The sequence below is a fragment of the Panthera onca genome, chromosome E3 (genome assembly GCF_046562875.1).
Source record: "Panthera onca isolate mPanOnc1 chromosome E3, mPanOnc1 haplotype 2, whole genome shotgun sequence".
Lineage (NCBI taxonomy): Eukaryota > Metazoa > Chordata > Mammalia > Carnivora > Felidae > Panthera > Panthera onca.
The window spans coordinates 16,287,581-16,312,525 of NC_138354.1; the positions used below are offsets into that span (position 1 = coordinate 16,287,581).

Consider the following 24,945-nt stretch of genomic DNA (forward strand, 5'->3'; position numbering starts at 1 on the left):
GATAGATGAGAGAATGAGGAAGCTGTTCAGTTGGATTTACTTGTAGGATTATAAAGTTCTTAAGGTTTATCACTTCTAGGAAATGCTCAATTTCTCTACCTTTTAGTCTAACTGAATATTTTAAACCACATTTTACACGTGGCTATGTGGGCCTCAGAGACAAATTGTTACTGCCTTGCATGTCTGTCCTTCTGTCTTATTTGAGCTCCTTGCATTCCACCCATCCATCTCTCATCTCTTGGCAATTTCAACATGTGTGGCCCTGATAAAATACCAAAACATTTCTATTTCTGGACTTCATAGGTTTCATATAAACTATAAATTATAGCATTGTAATTATGTAAAATGTAACTGTGTGTATATAATTGTGTAAGATACAATATCACATTATTGTGATGTAGAGGAAGAGAAGGGGTGGTAGGAGTGTCAGGGATCTTGTAGGCAATTTGGCGATAACGTTATATTCAAAATGTGACTATCATGAAGTGCGTTATTATGGAGTTTTGGTATAACTTATAAATTCTCAGTTCAATAAAATTATCAAGTTCTTCCTACATTAGATTACTACTTCTTTCATGTCCTAACTTTTTTCTATAAAGTTTTGGCTCATTTTAAGGTTCAATGAATGTTGCTTTTTAAAATCAAAATTTTAGGCATTTAAAAAAATATTTATTTTGAGAGAGAGAGAGTGTGTGCACACATGAGTGGAGGAGGGGAAGAGAGGGGGAGAGAGAGAGAATCCCAAGCAAGCTCTGCACTGTCAGCTCAGAGTCTGACTCGGGGTTTGATCTCTCTAACCATGAGATCATGACCTGAACTGAAATTGTGAGTCAGATGCTTAACTGACTGAGCCACCCAGGCACCCATCCCACTAATGGATTTTTAAATTTAATGTTTTCATTCATTTTGAATAGGATATTTAATGAATTTCATTCATTAGCCAGTGGGAGCCTTGTTAAGCTGATGCCTGTATCTTTCTGACTTGCCTTCATTAGTTTTTGTGAATTTCCTTACTTTCTGGCTTAAAAGTGTCATTCGGGTCTACCTGTACTTTTCCTGCCTCAGTTATTGGATTGGCAAATTCTCCTAGAAGTTTCAGTGGGGAATGGTATTTAGAAAACAAGATGCAGGTGCTAGGTGAGCACCTTACTACTGGACTTTTTTTGCTTCAAGTATATTTCAGAAGATGTAGCTATCTATACATTCAAATACACATACACAAGTCCATGTGCACACACAGGCACACAACACAAACCTCTAAACACCAATGAATTTCTTCTTCTCCTTCCCCTATTCCTTGTTTGTATTTCCTTTCCCCACACAGTGAGAAGAACCCTGTTTCCGCTCCAGCAACATCAATGACTGACTTGCCAAATGCCACAATACACACTAGATACTTTTGGAGTTGTAATAACAACAAACTTGCTAAGTATAACTCCAGATTGCTTTTGGAGTGTGTGTGTGTTGTCTTTAGTGCATACAATGAGAACACTGTGTTAATTTATTGGGACGATTTTTGAGTAGTAATTATTTCTTAAACCTTCATGATCATATATAGGGTTCTTCAAAAACATGCACTTTACATCTGTTACTTTATCAATACTGTTTTTCTTTCTTCAGCAAGCTGTATACTGCTATTGCACTCATCAACCCACTCTTTTCTCCAAAATCTACCCCTTACCTCAGCTCCATGTAATAACTCCAGGGTGCTTGAAATATGGCTTTCCAAATACCCTTTCTACCCAAACTGGAGAGAACCTTTTCTTTTCTAATTCCAAATGGAGCGAGTGGGGCTCGCTCAATCTGACAACCCTGGGATCATGACCTAAGCTGAAATCAAGGCTCAGATGCTCAACTGACTGAGCCACCCAGGCACCCCTGGAATCAGTTTTAAATAAAGTTATTTAAATGATTTTTGTCAAAGGAGGTGAACATCCCAGTGATAAAAAAGATCCTGTTTTAAACAATTAGGCACATCCATATACACTAAATTAGAAAAGCCTGTGAGAAACCATGGCCTTGTCTTAAAAGACATTATCCAGCTTTTATTGCTAAAAGTGACTGATAGGAGTAGCTGTAGAAACAGCAGGACTTCTGCTCGCTCTTAATGGTCGTGTACATCTCCAGGGCCCAGATTTTGGTCATTACCACTTTGCACTAAAAGAAAAGAAACTAGAACTCTTTGGGCTGGAGGTGGGGGAATAAGCTAATCCCATTTCTTGGAGCAAGGAAAGAATTCAGGATGGGCTTGGAACATCTTACTTCCAAAAATGAGAATACTTTTAAGGATAACAGATACAGTGGTAAGAGTTAAAGAAGCTAGCTTAATAAAGCTTCCACTGGTCAAGGTCACAATTTGAACATTTAAAACAATGGCTAATTGGGATTGCATGAGTGTAGAAGAGTCTAAGTGTTCATAATGATACTCAAGAGCAAAGTTAATATAATCAAGTATGTTAAAACACAGCTGTAAAAAATTGAATATGGTATATGTATGATTCATTATTGACCTTAAAGAGTAATATAAAATTTTTCTTGCTAAGTATGTGTTTATGTACAGATGTGTGTTTGTATATACACATTTGTGTGTGTGTGTGTGTGTGTGTGTGTGTATAATTTGTTCCTGTTTAATTGGTTAAGAACAAACATAGGGGTGGTGTGTTGAACCATTATCAAGGAAGACGAAGAACTTGATGATCCAACCAAGCAGAAAGATGGTTCAACAGTTAATCAGCTCCAATGGTTATATACAATAACCAAGTAGAAAGAGGATTCAACAATGTGTTGCAAAATGATGAAGTAGCCAAATGTTCTACAGAGGAAAATGGATAACAAAACTTGGATTCTTCAGGAAGGAGCTGGAGGGCCTTATTAACTATACTAATGAAGCATAGAAAAGCTTTAAATAATGCTAGTCAATAAGATTCTTATATCAACTAGACAGAACAATGGGCCAGATGGTTTTGGGAAAGTTAAAGTGTCAAAAATTTCCAATCTATACAAAAAGAAAGTCTTAAAATGCCCCATGACATAATAAGTAATATTTTGATATAAAAGAAAAATGAAGAAAAGTTATTTGGTCTATGCAACTAGGTTTTATTGATGACCTGATTAAGGGTTGGCCAGTTGCTAATCTGTAAATTGCAATTTATTTGTCTGAGAAATTATTATTCTTATTTTGGGTTAGATAAGATTACTAGAACCCAGGAAAGGTACACAAATACCTGGTAGGACAACCTAAGCCTAGCAACAAATGGACAAAAACTGGAATGCCATTCAAATAAAGATAAGAAAACAATTAAATCCATGAAGCTAACATTTTAATGGTTTTGGTATAATTAATATTCTAGGTATGTCTTACCTGTTTCTTAAGGTATTTAAAATATTTACCACAATCTGAAATTTTAGGCTTGTGATTTAATGAGTTTTAGATGTTTTTAATCCCAAAACCCATGTTAAAAAGAGTGGGGATATCTAATTTTAGACATTCTTGTTTTTATTTATTAGTTTCACATCTGTGAATAATTAGGGGAATGTTGGATGCTTAAAGAATTTCAGTTTCTTAAACTAATAAACTAAACATTAATCAAAATACAAATAGTAATGACTATATTTCTCTAAGCCCACAAGGCCTGTGGACATAAGAGAATCTATCACATGATGATCCTTTAACACTCTGAAGTTCTGAGAAAGTCACACAGGTTTTAATGTTGAGCAGCAATCTTTCACTTTATTAATTTTAATATATTTAACAATTGTTTTCAAAGTGTTACAAAATACTGCTCCAGGCACTGTTGGTATCCACTGAATCAGGAGTAGATGATCCATGTTCTAGTGACATTTCCAGTGAGAAATCCTGAATAATAAATTATTTATTATTATTGTGTCTAAGCTTAAATATCTCTTTTCATAAAAGAAAGGCATTAGCACCTGGTTAGACAGACCAAATGAACTAATATACATGAAAGGGTAATGTCTTGCCCTCCTAGACAGAAATAAGTCACAACTAACAGGTCTTTGAATAAGTACTACACCACTGGCTTCCCTGCTCTAAGAACCAGTATTTTGGTGTAATCAATATATTTAGGGTTCACTCCTTAGTTTGCAACATTTTGAAGAGAACAAAGGACATGAAAATAAATTCATCTCAGAATCACTAGTTTACTGTACACCTAAGCATAATCATTTATGACACTAAAGAATATTTAATAAGCTTCTATTTTTATGATTCTTATTATGTCAGTCCAGACACCTCTTTTCTAGGATTATCCAAGTTCTGAATCTCTTCTGAAAATTCCATTGTTCTCAATTCACCTGTTGGATATACTGCCTTATACTGTAGCTTTTAACACTCTTTGTGGATACATCTTTTTATTTTTTTTCCCGACTGCAAAATTAAACTTTGATCAAAGCATTTATCAATTGTAATTAGCCATTACTTCTTTTAATACATACCTCTACTGTCTGAGATTTCACCTTGGCTCACTCTCTCTTTTCCTGAAATCTGAGTGCCCTACTTATGGCAAATGAATGTTAAATGTAGTTCATTTTGGAACTACCCTGAAAATGGATCTCTACTACACAGACATCTGAGCACAAAATGTTATTAAAAATTCTCCTTGACCATAGTAACTCATGGTTTTATTAACTGTTGCACACTGCTGATGCACAGGACGTAAATGTACTTTGAAAAGTTTAACTTCTGTGATGAAATGAGTTCGTTTTATTACTTTCTTTTAGTGTTTTAATTTTTAAGTGTCTTTAAATCATTTCAGCTTTGACTCAAGAACTTTATAAAATCTAGTCCTTCAGAGGGGAAAAAAAAGAGAAGTCTTGAGATGGGAGCTACGTTAGAAGAAAAAAGGTGAGGAAGCAAGGGGGAAATACATTTCTACCTTAGCCTCATGGCTTCTTCAAGCCATGCCTGAGGAAAGAGAAAAACAGAAAACCAAGAAACTGAAGCAGCCCCAAAAATGTATTTATTTGTGGCTTATGACAGTTTACATTTATAATGCTTTGTAACATCAAAATGTGATTATCTGTTACACAGGACAGTATTCATAAAAAAAATTAACTACTTTAAATTCTTTTTGGAAAAAGGTGTTACATAAATAAATTTATATAAATAAAATGAATTTTTAGGCCAATTTATTAGTACTTCCTTAGTTATTTATATAAGCCAGTAAGGCTCTTCCCTGGTTCTCAGCTTCATCATGGCACCACAGCTCAACATCTGGTATAGTCTTCTACTTCTTGACTTTCACAGTTGTGTAGGGAAGTGTAGGGATTCTTAGCCCCTGGTCATTATATAAAAACAAAACAAAACAAAACAACAAAAAACTCTCTATTCAAACACACAAAAATACCCATTTTAATTAAAAAAGTCTATGTTTGCTAGAGGGAATTTTAAAACTAGAACAACAGGATAGAAAAGTAGGCTTCTCTGAATCATTTTCAAAGTTCATCACTATGACCCTTAGTCTCCTCCAACATGCTTCTTAAAATGATCCTATAAGTTGACGAAAACGCAAAAGTTGCTGAAATGAAAACAAACACTGCCAATATCCTGTCACATTGTATTTCAAATAAAGGTACAGAAGATTTAGGTAGTACATCAAACAGATATTTTTAATTTCAAAGTTATATATGTATTTTGATAAATAAATATGTTTATTTATTTTAGAACAAATATAATTGGCATATAAAACTCATAATTTCTGCAAATAATATTTCCTAGGCAATGCTAAAAATTCTGAGTCCCTTTAAGGAAAAATATTAAGTAAACACTGAGTATGGTAAAAACTGTAAAGGAAACAAATGGCTGGTTTGAGAAATATTGCTTTTATGTTTATTTCAAGTTTATGTGACTGGTTATACTACATCACTGCTTTAAGTAATCAATGTTTACATACTTTAAAAACTTTATATCATAAAAGTTACAGGAGAATAATTTCAGATTATTGCCTATAAGATTTCTGATCATTAAAAAAAAGTTTTATATCATGTTTGGAACATGACTCAATATTACCTTATTTATAAAATAAATTATTTTCACTATTTATAACCTCTCCTGGGAATATGCTAATTTAAGATCTAAATTTATTTGGTTTCTGTGCATTAAAAGTTTATTTATAAATTTTCTCTTCTCTATGAATAATTTGATATTCAAGGGGATGAAAAGATCTGACCAAAAGTTTTCCTATATTTATATATTCATATGATTTCCCCCCTGTGAGTTATATGCTGCTGGGTAAGAGAAGGACTGGAACTTAAGGTTTTCTCACATTTATTATATTCACACAATTTCTCCCGAGCATGGATCTTCCTATGTTGATTAAGATGTGCACTCTGGCTGAAGGCTTTCTCACATTCATTACATTTATAGGGTTTCTCTCCTGTATGAGTTCTCTCATGCTGATTAAGATGTGTCCTCTGGCTGAAGGCTTTCCCACAAAAACTACATTCATAAGGTTTCTCTCCGGTATGAAGTCTATGATGTTCAGTAAGGGATGTGATACGGCTAAAGGCTTTACCACATTGATTACATTTGTAGGGCTTCTCTCCAGTATGAATTCTCAGATGTTGAGTAAAGGATGAATGTTGACGGAAGGCTTTCCCACATTCATTGCATATAAAAGGTTTTTCTCCTGTGTGAATTCGCTGATGTTGAATAAGATGAATCCTCTGGCTGAATCTTTTCCCACATTCATCACACTTATAGGGCTTCTCTCCTGTAAGGACTATCTGAGGTTGAGTAAGAGATGAGTTGTGGCTGAAGGCTTTCCCACATTCACTGGGTTTCTCTTCAGTATGAATATGATTAGTAAGAAGAATATGTTGATTGAAGATTTTTCCACATTCATTATATTCATAAGGATTCTTTCTTACATAGTCTCCCTGATAGTAAATCAAGTCTGAATTATGTTTTATGCTATTTCCTTGTGTGTCAGAATTAAGGGGTATTTTAATTGAAGGAATTCTCTGATGCATAATAAGGTTTGAGTTTACATTATAGTTTTCTCCAAATCTATTACAGTCAAGGCTTCTCTCCTGTGTGATCTTTTTGTGGGTGAAAGATACTTGTGCTAAATGTCTCTGCTGATTTTCTTGGTTAAACTCTAATTGGTAATCAAAATCCCAGAGTCCTCCTAAGATGGAGTACCAGAAACTGTCTCCTGTTAGTCTCTCCATTATCATGTCATGGTTTTGATTTTCATCAGAAATATTCTGGTTTGGAATTGATTTTTTGATATCAGGTCTATTCTCTCCACCTAAAAGAAATTCAGAACATACAAATACTTTGCCATCTTCTCTGTTTTGAAAAAGAAATTGTTGCACAATGAATTACCAAGTGAGACTTAAAGTAATATGAACAAAGCATATGTGGCATAAGTTTTAAAATATGGCCATGTAACAAGGGGGAAGACTATAAAAGGATCACAAAAAGCAGTGAGCAGGGGGAAATTTTAAAACATGTGTGGTAATCATAAGAAAAGATCATCCAGGAGTATCCACAGTTGAAAGGAAATGGAAAGGAGAGTAAGAAATATCAGAGAAAGATCTGTGTTCAGAGGTAGGAGGTATCAGAGGAAAGACTACTAGAAGAAGACAGATCCAGCCCTTATAAATCTCATCTGTGGATTATCCTTATGTAGTGTCAGCTACTTGTTTATTGAAAAAGTATGTATTTCTTCCTATTTTAATTTTTTGTTTAAAATGATAAAATGAATACTTGCTTTTAGTAACATATTCAAATAATGTAGAAATGCATAAAGTAAGAATTCCAATCTGTAGAGGCAGCTGTTTGGAGCTGTTTGGAGGCTGTCTTGCCAGATTTTTTCCCTATGTTCATACAAATATAAATGTAAATCATATGAATTGTGATAAAAACAAAATTTTATTTCAGCCTCCTACCACTTCTTTGAACTTAATTTAGTGGGGGTATTCTTATTCTGCTTCCAGATGAAGATTTGGGCAGGTTCCATGGCTTCTCCCCTCATTCTTAGATAACAGATACTCCTGTTACATTCAAACACAGTCTCTATTCAATAATTAAAAATTTTAGTCATGTGTTTAATAATCAAAGTTCCAAAATTAATCCCTTTCTCTTCCCCTGGGCTGTTATAGAGTCATATTCTTCCTTTCCTCCCACTGCCTGCCTCTTCCCCTGCCCTACTTTCTTCCTGCTAGATTTTTCCCTGACTACTCTCTCATTTCTTTCCCCACTTAACTATTTCCCTGGCCACTCTTTCCTTCACTTACTAAGTGTTGTTTAGTTCCCTTCTAACAAGAGTTGGAGGGTAGGAGTCATGTGGAGGGAGGGATTAAGAGAAAGGCCAATTTTTGTATAATTGAGTGGCTTCACATTCTCAGCTTGACAGAAAGCTAAATAGGACTCACTTTGGGAACTTTTATGATTCTTGGGAGGTTTTAGCTGGACCTCTCTCTCTCCTCTCATTTCCATGATCTAGACAGATAAAGCTCTAGTTTGGATAGTCCCTTCAGACCAGCCCTACAGCGTGAATCCTACTAGACAAGATCCAAGATCATGTTGCCTGACTCATAACACTCACGATACCTTGTTCTAACAAACTTGGATAGTACAGACAGATCCTAACTCAACAGTTTCTCTGGCTCACCTACAAAAGCCATTTCATTAGTTAGCTGTTCTTGGGCCTTAGACTGCTTTAGGTTTCTCAAATGTGAGTCACTCACTAGTCTTGGTCTTCCAACCATAGGGAATGTATATATAAAAGCTGAAGGAGTGTTGCCCTTGAAGCTGGCACATACAATTATCATCCTAATTAGGACACTTGAGAGTAAAAGGGGGCTCCATTAATAATAATGTCAGCAACTGTCTTGGGAAAATAAACTGGAATTACATCATAATACTGTTTTGTATTTTGTTTTTTTACATTACTGCATATTATGAACACATTTACATGTCAACAAATACATTTCCATATAATTTTTAAAGGTTTTAAAATATCCAATTTTCTGGATATGTCAAAGTATTTTTAATCAATCACATTTAGGTTACCTTGGACTTACTGTTATCACAAACAGCATGGCAAGAATAGTTGGCTGAACATGAAACATATATTTTATAAAGAAAAAAAGAAAATTGTAAAAAACCAATCAGTTTGCTTAAAGATATACAAAAAGATACATAAACAGAACATACTCTGGTCTAAAATTGTATGTGGAAAAAAATAGTGATTTAGAAGATTCATTTTAAACCCACTGATCATTTCAACCAGATTACCAATCGGATTTTATTTTCAGCCCAAATGCTTTTGTCTTGCCTAGGGACTTTGGCTCTAAAATGTTTAGAATGACTGGCTATAACTTTGAAGACACATTTTCTGCCTAGGAGTAGAGTTCAGGGCCTTCATTCCCTATGGCCTAGCTTCTGAAACTTTTGTTTATTCCTGGAAACATGGTGGCTTGATCAACATATTCATGGCCATTTTTGTTGACTGCCTTCTTTCTATGCCTCTGTGAGGGAAAAGGGAAAACTGCTGCTGGTGGACAGACTTTTCATCTACTGATAACAGGAGTGACTATGCATGGGCTATATAAACACTGCTCCCCCACTCTGAATATCTTCAAGGCACATCAGATCTGCAATCACAAGGCTGCCTATCTACATCCCAGTGAGATGCCAGGGAACAGAATCTAGACTCCAAAGTGAGACAATGATCACCTTGAGTTTCAAAGCATTTGTGAAAAACAAACTCTAGTCCATTTGCTCTAGCTCCTCACCTAACCTAAGGCCCCATGTTAGCAGACATGACTGCAACTTTCCTTAAAAGGAGGGTGGGCTCTGATAAGGATGAATACTTTTATCAAGCCATGTATAAGACAGCATGCAGAGATGCTGTTCATTCATTATTCACTGTGTACTTTCTTCCTGGTTTGGCCTTACCTGGCTAGGAACCCAATCATTAATTGAAGCTCCCAAGTCCTACTTTGTACTATTGCCTACTCCCCTCTTACACTGCCTGATCCTCTGCTGTCTGAGATTACAGAAAAAGTGCTACCTGGGAAGAAAGTGTTTTCAGACATGGAAGCAGAAGAGCTTTGCCTGCCTACACTGTGAGAATGACATGCAATCTATTTTATGCCCAAGTGCTAAACTAAGCAGGTGTAATATCTTGGTCATGGCTACAGACTAAGCCTCTCTAACTTATTGCAGGGGTTCATCAGGCTTTCATTATTCTTGCAGGAGCCTAAGGGCTCTACATGAAGAAAAACAGGGAGTTTGCTGTAGTCTCAAGTGGTTACTGTTTGTCTTCATTGACTCCATATTTCCTGGATCAACTTTTGGGGTTATGAGCTGCTGATAAAATTAGATTTCTAGGATACCTAGACCTCTGATCTCCTTTGTATCCAGGAAGGGATACCCTCTAGATGTGACCATGGTCAGTTTAAGCATGTTGTGATGTCACTGGGCAACTTGAACAACATCTTGAAGGGCCTTCTGGACTGCTGTATATCTCATCAAGTAAACAACTTACCCTGATGTTTAGCCTCATCCAATGCCTTTTGAACTGAATTATTTAGAATTAGGAAGGAAGGAAACAAGAAGGGAAAGAGGAACAGAGAGAGGGAGGGAGAGAAAGGGAAAGAATTAGGGAGAAAGGGAGGGAGAAAAACAAATTTTAAAAAGTTTGCCCTTTCTATGTGCAAGGCACTGTAGTATTTCCAGTTCCCTTTTGTTAATTAAAAAACATGCCCTGATCTATAGTGAGTTATGACATTAATTTATTGGGTAGAACAATAAATTAAAAACTGAAACAACAGTTATAGAGAGGGAGGGGGGAAAACCATAAGAGACTCTTAAATACTGAGAACAAACTGAGGGTTGATGGCAGGTGGGGGAGAGGGGAAAGTGGGTGATGGGCACCTGTTGAGATGTGCACTGGGTGTTGTATGGAAATCAATTTGATAGTAAATTATATTTAATATAAAAAATACTTCAAAAAATAAAAATAAATAAAAAATAAAGTCTTAATTTTAAAAAGAAAAAAAACTGAAACAAAATAGCTTAGAAAAGATGAGAAACTATCAGAGTTCATCTGACAGCAATAAAGATAAACAGTGTTTGGTAAAACTTTTGTCTCAATTTTATAGATTATACTGATCTTATGAGTTGCAATAAAAATGGATTTCTTGATGATAGTGGTGGTTATAAATAATTAAAAATGATTGTTTTAGCAGAGGTTGTAAACTTTTTCTATAAAGGGTCATCTCGTGAATATTTAAGGTTTTGTGGGTCATATGGGCGTTACTGTTTACTCAACTCTGCTGTTATAGTGTACAAGCAGCCACAGACAATATATGAGTGATAGAGGGAGTGTGGCTGTGTTCCCATAAAACTGTTTACACAAACATATGATTCTAGACAATGTTCGTTCATCCAAAGAGTCTACAATACCAAACAGGGTTGTCTGGAAAGGGAGACCCCCTTGATTAATCTAAGACATCCTGTGTTGACTGGTGGTTCATCTTATACTAGCAATGTATGCGAGTGCTTTCTTTCCTACAGACTTATCAACAGTGTATGCAGACAAATTTTTGGGCTTTTGCTAACCTGATAGGTGAGAAAAGGTCATCTGGTGTAGTTTCAATTTGTGTTTCTCTTATCATGAGTGAGACTGAACATTTTTTCTTACATTAACCATATTTGTACTCCTTTACCTAAGAACTGTTCACATGTGTATATTTCTATTGGGCTGTTGGCCTCTTATTGATTTAGAGGAGCCTTTTTAAAATTAGGCTAGATTAGATTATTTTGAGAGAGTGAGAGAGCGAGCGTGATTGAGGGAGGGGAGAGAGATAATCCCAAGCAGGCTCTGCACTGACAGTGCAGAGCCTGATGCAGGGCTGGAACCTGTGAACCATGAGATCATGACCTGATCTGAAACTAAGAGTTAGACACCCAACCAAGTCACTCAGGCACCCCAGGAGCCTTTTGTTAATGGGAGCTTAGCCCTTTTGATATAAGTTGCAAATATTCCCCCCCACCCCAACCATTGCCATTTACCTTTTCACTTTGCTTATTATTCTATACCATGCAGAATTGGGGGATTTGTGTCTGTTGAAAGTATAAATCTTTTCTTTTATGGCTTCTAGATTTTGAATCATAGTCAGAAATGACTTCCCCATTTCAAGGTTATAAAAGTTTCTCCTATGTTTTCTTCCATGCTCTTATGGTTTCATGTTTTACATTTAATGTCTCTGATTCTTTTGGAGTATCTTAGTTTAAGGGGTAAGCTATGGATCCAACTTTATCTTTTTCCAGATGACTACTCAATATTCATTAAAAGGTCTACCTTTTATAGTTACAATTGTGGTAAGCACAGCATAAAGATGATTCACTAAGCTGTGCTCCTGAAACTAATGTAACATTGTGCGTCAATTATACTCAAAAAAAAAAAAAAAAAAAAAAAGGTCTACCTCTTAAATACCAGTTATCTCAATATCATTTTACTAAGATGTGTACCTTTTCCTTACTAATTTGAAATAATGCCTTTAACAGATACTAAACCCCTGCATACATCTAGGTCTATTTCTGGATTTTCTATTCTGTTCAGTTGGTTGCCTTGTTTTGCTTAATAAACTTTTGCTATATATTATCTAGTTGAGATAACCCCTCATTGTTTTCCTTTCAGAGTTTTCCAGATTATTTTTGTGTTTTGGTTTTTCAATATGAACTTTAGAATGAGCTTATCTAAGATTCCCCCAAAATCTTGAAGGCACTTTTTATGGGATGACATCACATGTGTATTAGGAACACTGACATCTTGGTATGTCTATTTATTCAAGTTTATTTTTGTGTCTGTCAGTGTTTTAAAGTTCTCCTCATGCAGGTGTTGCACATTTCTTTTTAAAAGTTTATTTCTATGTGTTTTATCTTTTTAGTTACTATTAATTGGGCTCTTCTCTTCCATCTTATTTTCTAACTGATAGTTGTTTGTGCTTTTACCTTCATCTCATTTCAACAATTATTTACCTGGCTATACAGTTATATCCGAACTTTGATCCATACAAGTAATCTCGAACTCAGTGTCACACTCTCTGGCTCAGTGAGTAGACTATGGCCTTATTCACTCTCCACCTGCTTTCTAATCTCATCAAGACCTCTGCTGCTTTGACTTGTTTGTTGTTTTCTGGTTTCCAGTCCTCTGCAGGCCTTACTTTACTTTTTGTCACTTTTTGGACTCTATGTCAACTCACCTGAATTAACAAACTCTCTCTCAGTTTTCCTCCTTCAGTTCCACCAGTCTGACAGGCTCTCAGCCTGGGCTCTACAAAGCCTTTCCAGGGGCGCCTGGGTGGCTCAGTCGGTTAAGCGGCCGACTTCGGCTCAGGTCATGATCTCTCGGTCCCTGAGTTCGAGCCCCGCGTCGGGCTCTGTGCTGACAGCTCGGAGCCTGGAGCCGGTTTCGGATTCTGTGTCTCCCTCTCTCTGACCCTCCCCTGTTCATGCTCTGTCTCTCCCTGTCTCAAAAATAAATAAAACGTTAAAAAAAATTTAAGAAAGCCTTTTCAGTGCCAAGAAGAATGGGAGAAATGGCAAATATATGCATAGTTACTGGAAACCACAAATGCATAGGGCAAAATCTCATCTGGACCCTCAAAGCTACTTGGTAATCTCTTGATTCATTTTTGGTCAGTTTCTGTTGACCTTAGTAAGCTAAAGCAAGTGCTCCTCAAGTTCTGTACTTATCCTTCCCCGATTCCTTTATATTCAAAAGACAACCTTGCCTCCTACTTTGCCGAGAAAATAGAAATAACCATTGTGAACTCTCCCAAATTTTTCTTCAACAAAATTATTTACATAAAAAATCACCCTCATCTCCTTCTTTCCAATCCCACTCCCATCTCTTCTAGAACATTGCTTCATAATTTGTATCTATTTTCTAATTACCCCCTCTGTTAACTCCTCCCCTTCAGCATTACAAACAAGCTAAAACCATTCCTGCTTGGAACAATCCTCTTTGGACACTAGCTTCTATTCAAGCATATGCTTTCTATTGTCTCCCTTTATTATTCTGGCTTCTTATAAGAGTACTGCATACTTACCAGCTCTACTTGTTTACTTCCTGTTCACTCAAAATGTACTAACTGATCATTCTTATATAATCACTCTTATTAATATAATTATTAACTTCTTTGTTTCTAAGTCCACTGGACATTTTCCAGGTCTCATCTTCATCTGGAAGAGATTTCTAGATAAACAGGCATCAGTAGATGCCAAAAAGGCAAGCAGTAACCCAGAGGGCAAGCCAGAATTAGATCAGTTCATCAACGGAAATGTTTTGCCACATCCTCATCAGAGGAACCAGCCACTGTGTCTCTGTGTCTTACAGGATAATGCAAAAATGCAATCTGTCTTCTTGGAGGAGACTGCCAGGCTGCTGATTCCTGACAAGGAGGATATGAGGAAATCACTTGTTCAAGCCGATCTGTGAACCAAGAGCCTTAGGCATGCACATAATAATTTCTGGAAATTTTCCTAAGTTAGCAATTATTTTCTCTACCTGGGGGTCTGTGGATAGGGACATAATGGGAAAGAGCGTGGATCTTACAAATGGATATGTCTGTGGGGAAAAATATGTGCCTGAGGGAAAGAATAGCTTTGTCTTCTGCTGTAAGTTCCTATGCTGGCAATTCACCTGGGAAGGGAGTTTTCATTTTCTTCCTTTACTTTCTTACTTCCCAGGTTTCAAAGTGTGGAAATTCATAGAAATAACGTCACCTACTGTTGTCAGGGAAAGTGTTAGGGTTCCTGAAAAAATGTTTTAATTATTAGCCTCTACTTATGGAATGGCAGCACTGGTCAGACCAAAATTCAGGTTCAATGAGACTAAAACAGGAACAAGGATTCCTACCTAACATGACCTGGAGAACTAAAAGCAAGAAGGACAGCCAAGTCAAAGCCACACTGAAAAATAAGCTGAAGACTGAATGACAGAAAACCAAGTCTAAATGGGAAAACCAGGTGCCAGAGCAAAGAATCAGGGTGGACACTAGACACAGATGGCGTAGGTTAACTTGACTTAATAAACCAGAGTGGAAAATACCTAACTCAGTGTCTGGCATATGTTTAACAGACAACTACTTGCTAATATAACTGGGCAGAACACTGTAGGTGGTATGCCAACAATAGAGAGCTAAGCGCTTGGGTTTTTTTGGTTAAGAAGCCTCTCATTTAAAGAGTCCATCAACTGATGAATGGATAAAGAAATTGTGGTTTATATACACAATGGACTACTATGTGGCAATGAGAAAGAATGAAATATGGCCCTTTGTAGCAACATGGATGGAACTGGAGAGTGTGATGCTAAGTGAAATAAGCCATACAGAGAAAGACAGATACCATATGGTTTCACTCTTATGTGGATCCTGAGAAACTTAACAGAAACCCATGGGGGAGGGGAAGAAAAAAAAAGAGGTTAGAGTGGGAGAGAGCCAAAGCATGAGAGACTCTTAAAAACAGAACAAACTGAGGGTTGATGGGGGGTGGGAGGGAGGGGAGGGTGGGTGATGGGTATTGAGGAGGGCACCTTTTGGGATGAGCACTGGGTGTTGTATGGAAACCAATTTGACAATAAACTTCATATATTGAATAAAAATAAAGAGATACTTTAAAGAGAGAGTATAAAGTCAACAAATCCAGGTTTTGAAATAATTAAAATAATGGTATGACATTCATAAACAAAAATATAATCTGAAATCTGGGAAGAGAATGTGGGTGAAATACTGAGGCTAGAAATATAGACATGGGAAAATGACACAGAAGGGCTATTTTAAAGCGATGTACTGCAGAGTTGAGCACCACGTCTGTAGGAATACATACCTTTAGAAGAATGAAAAGGGACAGAAGGTAGTGAAAGAAGCAGGTAGAGATACAAGACTGAGACTACAAGAGACAAGAATTGTGTGTATCACAAGCCAGGGTGGAAGAAAATTTCAAGAAAGTAAAGCCAACACAATCGAATGCAACAAAGTCATAGGAGACAATAACCGTTGTTTTTTTTTTTTGGTTTTTTTTTTGCCACTGGATTTGACTGATAGGAAGTTAGCGGTAATCTCCAAGTAAACAATTTTAGTAGTACAGGTAGGACAGGGGTCATATCACACAGATAATCTAAAGAATTAAAATTCAGGTTATGGGTTTTAGGCAAATTTAAAGAATTTGATAATAAAAGGAAAAAGAATGAAAAGTAGGTAAAAATGGCAGAGGATCTTTGACATGGAAAAGAAAGATTTAAAGAATACTGAGAGAGGATGTATGAATAAAGCCCAGAAAATGTTATGTGGAGATTTACAACACCAAGGTATTTATGAATGTTAAAATTAATACCTTGAAAGTAACTTTTGTGTTGTGTAAATTTTTAAATAATAAGTATATATTATCTGTTTAATCAGAAAAAAATAAGAGAGCCATTTCCACTTTGGAAAAAAGTCAAACATAAACTGAATTTAAAAAGTCCTCAGTATTCTTTAAATCCCAGAGGCAGAGATTTGGAGCACACTCAGTTGAATATTTCAAAAGTGACTGCTTCTCTTTACTGAGCAGCAAATACCCAAATGCTTGCTCCTCACCTGCACGAATGTCCCCTGAGCTGCCTCTTTCCATCATCCATTGCTCCTCCTGCTCCAACTGACAGATCACCTCTGGCTTATAAAGTTGATGCCCTATTCATGGGAAAAATGTATGCCATAGAAGTTTATACTGGGAACAAAACTGTCTCTCAGAACTCATTTCCAACTTTTTTAGTCTTTAGAGCCTCTGGATTTGGAAAGGGGAAACTTCAGAGGCAGCGAAATAAAGCTTACTCATCTCAAACTCAACAAAGTCAAGACCTTTTACCTGAGGAGAAACAGCAGGAAACAAAGGTCCTCTGTCTCCAAGCATTGATTAGCATTCTGTCCTGGCCTGAACTATATTCACAAAAGCTTTGGAAATTTTCACTACTTAAGGAAACAAACCCCTTTAGAATGGTTTCTAGTTTTACAGGGGCAACATCCTTACCCAGTGCGACCAGATTCCTGTAGTTCTCCAGCATCACATCTCGGTAAAGATTCTTCTGAGCAGGGTAGAGCTGGTCCCACTCCTCTCGTGTGAAGTCCACAGCCACATCCTGGAACGTCAGTGATTCCTGAAATATCAAGAACGCCCTGCTTAGCCAGACACTGCTTTTTACAGGGGTCCTTTGGGGAAAGGGCAAAGGTGCAACAGTGGCAGTGGCAAAGGTTAGGATGTCTGAACTGTTGAGCTGCCAGTCTTCAAGGCTCTCTCTTGAGTAATCTAGGTCAAAAATTTTAAAACAACAATTACTACCTGTCTATCATCTTTTAAGACAGACATAAAGACATGCACGAAATAATGCTTGCTTTTAAGTTTTTTACAGTTTGTTGCAAGGGAAAGACTCTCTTCACCTAAACAATTGAAAAACTATAGGAAATTCATGCTGTAAGATTTCAGAAATGAAAGAATCCAGGATCAGTAGAAATACTGAGGTGTAAGGAGGCGTCAAGTTGGGGGATTTTGTGTATTCTCAACAGATCCTTAATAGATTTTTAAATTTCAGACAGAATTAAGAGAAAGTATTCCAATGGGTTGGAAAAAAAAAAAAGCAGCAAGGGCAAACAGGTTGAGAATAGAAGACACATGGTGCATGTGGGGATCAGAAAAAGAAACTACCTTGTTACAGGTAGGAAATTCAAATAAAAAAGGGTGACTTCTAAATTTCCTCCACTGTCAGTGCTTTTTAACAATCCTTTTGCTTTAAGGGACACACCATACAAACACAGGCACATACAAACAATATATATACCTCCCCCTCTTCCCTTACTACCTAACCGTCTCCCACCCCCACCAAATACCACCCATAATAACTCCTCAACCCATCAGAATGAGTGTAGTGTTACAAATAAGTCTTTTCCCCCATAAGGTAATAGTCGATATTTAAATACAGTTCTGGCATTTTACTTATATTAATTTTCATGCTTTGATAACATATCCTTCTAAAATATATTTCAATTAAGTGACATAGACAATTTAGAGATGAGTCACCAAGGCTGGAAGAAATTAAATAATTTATCCAAGGACATACAGCTAGTAAATAGCAGGAACTGGATTTTATCTTCAATCTTATTCTAAGACTATGTTCTTTCCATCATACCACAAAGATGTGTTTTCTGCTTCTACGAACATCTTCCCTCTTGTGACTTTTATTTCTAATTTCCATTCTACTTTCCCCATGCTTCTTGCATGCAGTACCAGGGTGAGGAAAACTTTTAATTTATTATAGTCTACATTTTTTAATACCTGCATTTGTAGTTCTTTTTTGGCTGTTTTATTTAGTACTTTTTATTTCCTTCTATACCTTCTAATGATTTTGCATTTGGTTACCTGTTTCTATTTTATTCTTTTTAAAAAATATCCTTATTTGAATTCTATTTTTAGGTAGATAATGTATTAATATTAATATAGTTCATAAACAAAAACATATAAAAAGGTAGTAAAAAAAAATCTCTCTCCCAGGCTTCTTTCCTCTCTATCCAGCTCTTGCTCCCAATAGATAATCACTATTTATAATTTTTAGTGTATTTCCCCAAAGTTCTTTATGCAAATATGAATATGGATTTTTATTTTCTCCCACTTTTTTTTTACCTCAAATGTAACATATTGTATAGATTGTTTTTTTTAATTTTATTTAAAGTTTATTTATTTAATTTGAGAGAGAGAGAGTGAGAGCAAGACCAGGTGCGTAAGCAGGGCAGGAGCAAAGAGAGAGGGAGAGACAGAATCCCAAGCAGGCTCCGTGCTTTCAGCCCAGAGCCCTACTTGCAGCTCAAACTCACAAACTGTGAGATCATGACCTGAACTGAGATCAAGAGTTGGATGCTTAACTGACTGAACCACCCAGGGGCCCCTCATTATAGTTTTTAAACTTAAAAAATTTTGACATAATTTCAGACTTAAAGAAAAGCTGCAATAATAAAAAAAAATTCCTCCTTCTCCTCTACCTTCTTCTTTCTATAATTTTTCTGGACTGTTTAAGAGTAAGTTGCAGACATGATGCCCCTTTACCTCTAAGAAATTCAGTGTTTACTTTCTAAACAAGGGATTCTCTTATGTAGCAACAGCACAATGATCAAAATCAGGAAATTAGCACTGACACAATACTGTTGTCTAAACTATATACTAATTCAGATTTCATGAAATGTCCTAATAATGTCCTTTATAACAAAAGAAATTTCAAGACCATGTACTACATTTGTCTTCTATCTTTTGTCTCTTTTACTCTGCAGCAGTTACTGAGCCTTTCTTTAAATTTCATAACATAGATATTTGGAAAAGTGTAAGCTAGTTATTTTGAGAATAAAACTCTGTTTGGTCTTGTCTAATGTCTCCTCACGAGTAGATTGACACCACACACTTTTGGCAGAGGTAGTACGGAAGGGATACCGGATTCTCGGTGAATCCTATCAGAAGGCACACATTATTGACTCGTTCCATTACCAGCAATTTTGATAATTTGGTTAAGGTGGTTATCTACCAGCAATTTCTACTAGAAAATTACTATTTCATCCTGAAATTTTTAAGTATCTTGTGGGGGAGATACTTTGAGACTATGTAAATATCTTGTTCCTTAAACTTTTATCCACTAGTTTTGGCACTGATACTTCTTGCCTGAATGAATTACATTTATGATGGTTGCTTACTTTTCTAATTCCATCATTCTTTGTATAAGTTGGCTTTCTATTGTGATGAAGAGGTTTCCCTTCTCATTCATTAATTTGTATCAGGTGGATTTATTTATTTTATTCAGTAATTTATAATCATTTACTATCACTATTTATTTTAATGCTCAGATTGTCTTAAATTTAGTTGGGAGGAGTCCTTCAAACTGGCTCTGTGTCCTTCAACATTTCCCTATCATTCTCTGAGCACTTTACTTTTTGGGGACAGAAAAATGTTCTTTCAAGGTACATTTTGTGCTTTTCTGTCCCAAGGATGGAATTAACAATTTCTTCAAGGATCCATGGTTCCTTCTAGTGATCAAACACTGAGCGGCTCTGCTTCTAACCAAAGGATCTGTAGGGCTGCCGTGTATCATGTTCTGTTCTGTTGGTCAAATACGGAGTGTTATGTCTACTTCCTCTTAATGGAGAATGGCATTTAAAAACCAAGATGTGGACCCTAGGTGTGTTCAATGCTACTGGAATGTTACTGCTTTTAGGCCTTCTAAGTGGTTGTACCTGGGAAATAGAGGTATGTATATAATGATGTATGTATACATGAACACAAATACAACTCCATAACCATTTCTATACTTAGCTGTATATATTATGAGATCACACTGATACCTCTAATTCCAATCCAACATGGCAGAGTTTATCATCTCTTTTCGTGCTAACTCATGCCTCTGCACAAAAGAAACCTACAACTTAGAGCTCTGTATTTGCAGTTGCTTTTGCTTTTAGCCTCTGAGTAGAGTCCAACAATTTAGGTTTAAAGGTTAACTCCTTTTTCTGCCTGATTCCTTAAGTGTGGTTATGTCAGTAATTTGAAATACAGTTTAGTTCATTTGTTTCTGCTTGTATTCGATTGTAGGCCCTCCCTGCAAACTCTCTCCCTTTCCCTGCCATTCCCTCTTTCTTTTTCACCCATTCTCATTCAAGCCCTATTGGCAACCAATCTCAGACTAAATTTCAACCTGGTGTTCCTTTTTTCTCAAATGAGCAAATATACATATACGTATGTTTTTATTTCCTCTTCTTTCGTACACAAAAAATAGTGCACTATAGATACTCTTGTATTTTGATTTTTTCACTGAACAGTTTATCCTGGAAATTCCTCCACATCAGTTCATGGTTATCTATCTCATTCTTTTTCATGGCTACATGGATGTCTCTTGTGTGAATGTTGCACAATTTATTTAACTAGTGTATTAAAAACACTTTAGTTATTTTCTACTCTTGCTATTATAAATAATGCTGCAATGAATTATCTTGTATGTATATTATTTTGCAACTGTGAACAAGTCTGTCTGATGAATCAATTTCCCAAAATAGGATATCTAGTAAAAGAATACATGAATCTGTAATTCTGATATATATTGTCAAACTGATCTTTTATAAGGGTTCTATCAATTTACATGCTATAACAATCTATTGTTGCGTAACAAACTACTCCAAAGTTTAGTAGCTCAAAAGAACAATCATTTATTTTGTTTACAAAATCTGAAACATGGGCAAGACTCAATGAGATTAGCTCATCTTTGTCCCATTTGGTTTCAGCTGGGATGGCTCAACTTTGGGCTGTAGATGGCTTGCTCATATGGCTGACAAGTTGGCTGTCAGATGGTGCTCAGACAGGGGTCTCAGTTTCTCTCTGCATGGGTCTCTCAACAGGGTGCTTCTGACTTCTTCATGGGATAGTAGTTGGATCCTGAGTGTAAAATTCCCAAAAGGACCACCTTTTATGACCGAGCTTCAGCAGTCACATTGTTCACTTCCACTATAGTCACAAGCCTATGAAACTGCCCAGATCCAAGGGGAAGATACAGAGCCTTACCTTTTAATGGAAAGTTTGTCTTTCTTTCTTTCTTTCTTTCTTTCTTTCTTTCTTTCTTTCTTTCTTTCTTTTTCTTTTCTTCTTTCTTTCTTTCTTTCTTTCTCTCCTTTCCTTTCCTTTCCTTTCCTTTCCTTCTTTTCTTCCTTTTCTTTCTTTCTTTCTCTTTCTTTCTTCCTCTTTCTTTTTTTTTTTTTTTTAATTTTTTTTGGAGAGAGAGAGAGAGGAAGAGGGAGGGGAGAGAAAGAATCTTAAGCAGGCTCCACACTCTGTACAGAGCCCTGTGTGGGGTTCAGTCTCACAGCTGTGAGATCATGACCTGAGCTGAAATCAGGAATTGGATGCTTAACTAAGCCACCCAAGCTCAGATGGAAAGAGTTTTCAAGTCACATTATAAGAGGAGTCTGTGGGATGGGAGAGATTATGCCATTTGTGGAAAATACTCTCTGCCACAGTGTATCTTCTAGAATATAAAAATTCACATTCCTTCCACATGCAAAATATACCCATCTTCTTCCCCTAAGCCCCCAAGTTTCATTCCATTATGGCATCAGTTTGAAGTCCAGGATCTTGTCATCTAAATTAGGTCCACATACAGATAAGGATCTTAGAGTGTAGTTCCTCATGTTTGGTTCCTTGAATGATTTCTGTCTATACTATGACCTGTGAACTAAAGAAGTAGTTATTTGGTCCCATCCTGAACTCCTCCCCCCACCCCCAATTTACAGTGGTAGGAAAGGCACAGAAATAATCACTGGAGGTATCCCCATTCAAGTAAATAGCCGTTCATTGTAGTTCGAAAATGTAGCTGAACTGTGCACATGTTGAGAGGTGTGAATGGGAAAGTTTCATTTTCAAATCCAGTAACTCTCGGTTTCTGTATATTTAATGGACCTTTTTTTAGCCTATATTTTTCCTTTTACATTTTACTTTAGGTAGCCAGAAGCTAAAGCAATCAGGGATTTCAATTTTCTACGTGAAAATCTCCTTAGATAGATCATTGGGTTCATTAAGTATATTTCCTATTTTCCTTATTATGAAGGTGACAACATTGCCCATTATTTCTTCTTTGAGGATGTTGTTTCCTCTTCACGTGGGCTTCTCCAAGGACTGTCTGGTGCTCTAAATGGCAAGGTAGCTGGATTTAGAGCAAGCATCCCAAGAGAATGAGGTGGAAGACTTATTGCTTTTTGACTTGCCTTTGAAGTCACAAAGCTTTACTTCCACTGGTCATAGACCTGCCCAGAGTCATCGGAGGGAATACACACCTCAATGTCTCTTGATGCAATGAGTATCAAAGTCACACTGTAAAGGAAGTGTTTCTGATGGGAGATGTTTTGGCCACTTTTCTGAAAAAGCAAGTTGCCACACACTTATACCAGCAATGTAAGAGAGTGCCTGTTTCCCCAAAGCTTTGCCAAGAGATTATTTGACAAGCTTGTGGAAAATATCAAACTCATGGCACATATGAAGCTTGGTGATAAAATATCAAGCTTCTCTAGTTTTATTTTTTTTTAAGCTTCTCTAGTTTTAATTTAAACTTTCTCTTGTTATGAGTATATTTGACATTTTCTTTAAGATCTACCTGAATTTTCTTTCCTGTGAATTGTCTTTTTATGTTATTTGTACATTTTTTTATTGGATTAATAATCTCTTATTGATTTAGAGAAGTGTTTTATATATTTCAAAAATTATCCCACTGTTAATTTGAGTGGCAAAATGTTTTTCATCATTTGACAATGTCTTTTTACTTTGCTTATAGTTTTCTTATCATGCAGACTTTTTGGGTATTTTTAAGGAGTTGAGTCCATCAATCTTTTCTTTTATGGTTTCTGGATTCCCAGTAATTATAAAACCTTTCCTCAGTGAAGGGATTCTTCCATTTTTTAAATTGATGTATAATTGAGATACATTATGTCAGTTTCAGGTATACAACATAATGATTTGACATTTGTATACATTGCAAAATGATCACCACATTAAGTCTATTTATCATCTGTCACCATACAAAGTTACCACACTTTTTTTTTTCTTGTGATGAGTTTTGCTTTCTTAGCAACTTCCAAATTTGTAATATAATATTATTGACTAAAATCCCCCCACTGTACATTACATCCCCATGACTTATTTTATAACTCAAAGCTTATATTTCTTGATCTCCTTCACTCTTTTTGCCCACCTCCCAACTCCCCTCCCCTCTGGAAACCACCAATCTGTTCTCTGTATCTATGAGTTTTGGGGCTTTTTTTTTGCTTGTTCATTTGTTTTGTTTTTTAGATTCCAGATATAAGTGAAGTCATGTAATATTTATCTTTCTTGGACTCATTTCATTTAGCATAATACTCCTGAAGTCCATCTATGTTGTCACAAATGGCAAGACTGCATTTTTTTTTAAGGCTGACTAGTATTCCCTTGTGTACACACACACACACGTACATACATACATGTACACACACACTACATCTTTTTTAAAATGTTTATTAATTTTTGAGAGACAGGGAGACACAGAGTGCAAGCAGGGGAGAGGCGGAGAGAGAGGGAGACACAGAATCTGAAGCAGGCTCCAGGCTCTGAGCTGTCAGCACAGAGCCTGATGCAGGGGTCCAACCCATGAACTGTGAGATCATGACCTGAGCCAGAGTCTAACGCTCAACTGACTGAGCCACCCAGGAGTCCCCTACATCTTCTTTATCCATTGATGTGACATTTAGGTTGATTCCATATCTTGGTTATTACAAACAATGCTGCAAAGAACATAGGGGTGCATATATCTTTTTGACTTTGTGTTTTTGTTTTCTTCATATAGATACCCAGAGGTGGAACTGCTGGGTTGTATGGTAGCTCTATTTTTAATTTTTTTAAGAGTTTATTTATTTATTTTGAGAGAGAGAGAGAGAGGGAGGGAGGAAAGGACAGAGGGAGGGAGAGATCACATGCATGAGCCAGGGAGGGGCAGAGAGAGAGGGAGAGAGAATCCCAAGCAGCCTCTGTGCTGTTAGCATATAGCTCGATGTGGGGCTTGATCTCATGAACTGCAAGATCATGACCTGAGCTGAAATCAAGAATTGGACACTTAACTGCCTGAGCCATCCAGGTGCTCCTATTTTTAATTTTTGAGGAACTTCCATACTGTTTTCCACAGTAGCTGCACTAATTTACATTCCCACCAACAGTGCACAAGGGTTCCCTTTTCTCCACAGCCTTGCCAACACTTGTTAGTTTTTGTCTTTCTGATAATAGTCAATCTGACAGGTGTGAGGTGATATCTCATTGTGGTTTTGGTTTGCATTTCCCTGATAATTAGTGATGTCGAGCATCTTTTCATGTGCCTATTGGCTTTCTGTATG

General features: G+C 36.4%; 1 protein-coding gene across 6 annotated transcripts in view; it reads right to left on the reverse strand.

Moving 5' to 3' along the window:
- Window positions 1-3,765: 3,765 nt before the first annotated feature.
- ZNF713 (zinc finger protein 713) overlaps window positions 3,766-24,945 on the reverse strand; it is a 46,912-nt gene continuing 25,732 nt past the window's right edge. For 4 of the 6 annotated variants that reach the window (XM_060649094.3, XM_060649096.3, XM_060649097.3 and 1 more), the window contains 3 exons: window positions 17,048-17,174; window positions 16,618-16,710; window positions 4,958-7,271 (listed from right to left, as the gene is read on the reverse strand). In XM_060649094.3, coding sequence (XP_060505077.1) covers window positions 6,214-7,271; window positions 16,618-16,710; window positions 17,048-17,174 — 1,278 coding nt within the window. In that variant the 3' untranslated portion in view covers window positions 4,958-6,213. Of the gene's footprint in view, window positions 3,857-4,957; window positions 7,272-16,617; window positions 16,711-17,047; window positions 17,175-24,945 lie in introns of those variants that run through there. The other 2 variants (XR_009614984.2, XM_060649099.3) reach the window with 2 other exon arrangements.